General features: G+C 36.2%; 1 protein-coding gene across 1 annotated transcript; it reads left to right on the plus strand.

The window, feature by feature from the left end:
• Positions 1-1,388: 1,388 nt before the first annotated feature.
• Positions 1,389-3,165, plus strand: LOC108354549 (protein rigor mortis-like). The gene is made up of 2 exons (XM_017605727.1): positions 1,389-2,338; positions 2,415-3,165. The coding sequence occupies exons 1-2, from the start codon at positions 1,562-1,564 to the stop codon at positions 2,580-2,582; spliced, it is 945 nt and encodes a 314-aa protein (XP_017461216.1). The 5' UTR covers positions 1,389-1,561; the 3' UTR covers positions 2,583-3,165.
• The last annotated feature ends 36 nt before the right edge of the window (positions 3,166-3,201 follow it).

Genomic DNA, 3,201 nt, shown 5'->3' on the forward strand with positions numbered 1-3,201 from the left:
TTCAAACGACTGACCTTAAAGTTGTTTAATCCAAATGCATTTTAAATTAGTTGCTTCCTAGGACATCGCCATGTTAAACAAATGAGTTCGTTGCAGGTAAAAAATTTCTTTCCATTCAGTCGCATCACAAAGGAGAGGGAAACATTCAATTGAAAATAAAGCCTGAGCACATTGTGATCAGTTTCACAGTTAAAAACAACTGAGCGGAAAACCAACTTTTGCGGTAACATTTACCACTGAAAACTTTACTGCGCACCCGGTAATAATTTCAAAGTTCCTGGAAATTCCTCTGGGATTTCTAAACTATCGATAGCCCATAATGAATACATATATAATAAGGGTAAGTCAACAAAAACCGCCCTACACGAAGTTGTGAGGACCATAGAAAAATCAATATATTACAAGCAGTGCACTCTTGCTGCCTTCCTCTACATAAGTAGATGGAGCATTTTGTGATGATCGTTGAAATCACTAAAATTAGTTACATACATCGTTCTCTTATCAATATCATTAGTCGATAACTTTACGACACATTTATCATGGAAAATTGCTAACTTATGCATGTGCATCGTTATCAATATATTTTAAATAAATTTTTACAATAATTCATCGATATTACTGATATCTAAATTGTTATTTGGTGAATATTAATTGGGTTACTACATTAGTGTTAACAACAAAAGGGTATCCTATCCATATACATATGTATATGTCGAGATATTTATATTGATTTTTATCAATAGTAAATATTTTTTCCAATAACTTATCGATATTGTTGTTGACATTATTTATCGCTATTATTAGGGGCCTATGTACTTATGAAGACCGACGTTGCTACCCAAATTAATCGTTATTAGTGATAAGATGTTTTTGCTAATTGATATCACTTTGGTTATCGTCATTTTATTCGTGTTTGTTTTTTAATTTGCATACGAAAGAAAAACAACCATAATGCTGGATTTCCACTAGGCATTAAATGGCAAAATTGTAATGCCATAGTTGGCCACTAAAAATAATCGTGTCATTACGTTAAAAAAATTGTCACTGAGTTCATTTCCATATGGCATTTTTTAAATGTCAATGTCTAGTGGAAATATGGCATAAAGATTAATTTATATCTTTATAAAGATGTTAATGTGATTCAAACGCGTTGAGCTCGAGAAGTAGACTTATGAAATGCGATGGTCATTGAACTGTTTGTCTAATCCATATCTAATTCTTATTTTTATTTTTCGAATTTTGAATTGTGTTATTGCAGATGACCATCGAAATGTAGGTCGGTTCGTAACTTCCACCAAATTAAACTAATGTAAAATTGATTATTGATTAAAACGTTAAATTGATTAAAAACGTTATTAGTCCACAAAGTAACAAAAAAAATAAATAAAATCGAACTTAACGTCCGCTCTTTTTTCTTCATTCCGCAGATGCCCACGTAATACGTGAGGTTCAAAGCGTTTCCACAGTATCAGTGCGCGGTCACATACTCTACGTAGGCACACAACGGGGTCACATACAAGTGTATCAACGCAATCCCAATCACCCCTACTCCTATAAACTAATGCAGGATGTGCCGCTAGCGCCACGCTACATAACCGAAATCTCCTGGAGTCCCATAGCCAGTGATCAAGTTGCTGTAGTGGCCAATGCCAACAACATACACATACTCAAAACGATATCACCAGAAGGTCTTCTAACGCCCATGCGTCGCATAGAGATTAAAAATCCAAAAGCTGCTAATGCTTGCGTCAAATGGAGCAACCGCAGTGCCACAGAGTTTCTCACTTGTGGTTTCGATGGTGGTATACGCGTTTGGGATTTGAATTGCAACACAAACGATGAGAAATTTCTTAAACAATTTCCCTGTCCAATGACATGCGGCATCTTTTTGCCAACCGACGAACAGATTGTGATGTGTGCTGGTAAATCTACCTCAGTGGAGTTGTTTGATATGCGTTTAGAAGAGTCCGTAGTTTATTCGGCATCTAAATGGAAGCGCTCAAATACTCATACATTAGACCACGTCAAATGGGCCCTCAAAGTGCCATCGCGCGCTGATACGGCTAAACCATTGACGGCGGCAGAAAAACGGCGTAGCCACCGTAATGCAAATGGGGCTGATAATGAAATACCTGTTGGAGTAGAAAGTGCGGATGGAGCGGAGAATGGCGGGAATGCTGAAGTGGTCGATATGTTGGGGGCGTTGAAGTTAAGTGAGCCGACGCCAAATAGCACAGTGGAACAGAATGTAGGAGATGAGCTGGTAGTGCCGCAGCAGCAGCAGCAAGTGGTTAAGAAAAATGAAAATAAGACTGGCAGCGCTTCAATTTTCATGAGGGTAAGCTGAATTTGGAAAGAGAAAAAAATATATGCATGTATGCATACATCAATCACTTTTTTTTTCAAATCCCTAGAATCCAACCACTTTATTAAACCTAACCACCAAGGAACTGAACAAAGATGTCTTGGAGAAATTGAATTTTGTCTTAAATCATTCAGGAAGCAGGAATTTACTTTGTTCGAAATTATTTGGCACAAAAGCAGAAGCTCAACATTTGTTGGCAGAAGAATGTAAGTACTGAATTGAACTTGAGAAATCAAGTCACAAGCCATGCTACATATCGCTGGTTTGCTGGAAGAACGTCATATTCTAAGGAATACAAATTTCGAGTTAAACCGCTGTAAAGCTTAATCCTTGAACAAAAAAAATATTAATACACGTAGATCTCGGTTCGACAAAATCTTAAAAAAGTCTCGGAAACCCCAAAATATTCTGAAGTATTTAATTAAATGCCTGAATAGTAAAGCCAAATGTCCGGAAAATAGCCCCCAAGTCTTGATAAAACCTGAAAAAATTTGTGGGAGATCCCGTAAAATAGAACACGAAACACCCCAAAAATAACAGAAAAGTCCCGAAATGAATGCAGAGCCCGAAAAAGTCCAAAAAACGAAGATCTCGAAAAGTAAAGCATAAATCCTGAAAAGGCTCGCGCAAATCTTGAGCGGTTCTGAAGAAAATCTTGAGAGGTCTCAAAAATTCGGAAAATTTCCGCGTAGTCTAACTAATGGCTTTCATTTTTACCTTTTGCGTCGGGTTTTGTGGAAAATATTCGTTTGCATAAATATCTGATATCTACAGTTATATTAAAAAAATAAAAAATAAAAATAAAAAATAAAAAAATAAAAAAATAAAAAAAAAAA

Source organism: Rhagoletis zephyria, unplaced genomic scaffold, assembly GCF_001687245.7.
Source record: "Rhagoletis zephyria isolate East Lansing unplaced genomic scaffold, Rhagoletis_zephyria_1.1 Rzeph_scaffold_37041, whole genome shotgun sequence".
Taxonomy (NCBI): Eukaryota; Metazoa; Arthropoda; class Insecta; order Diptera; family Tephritidae; genus Rhagoletis; species Rhagoletis zephyria.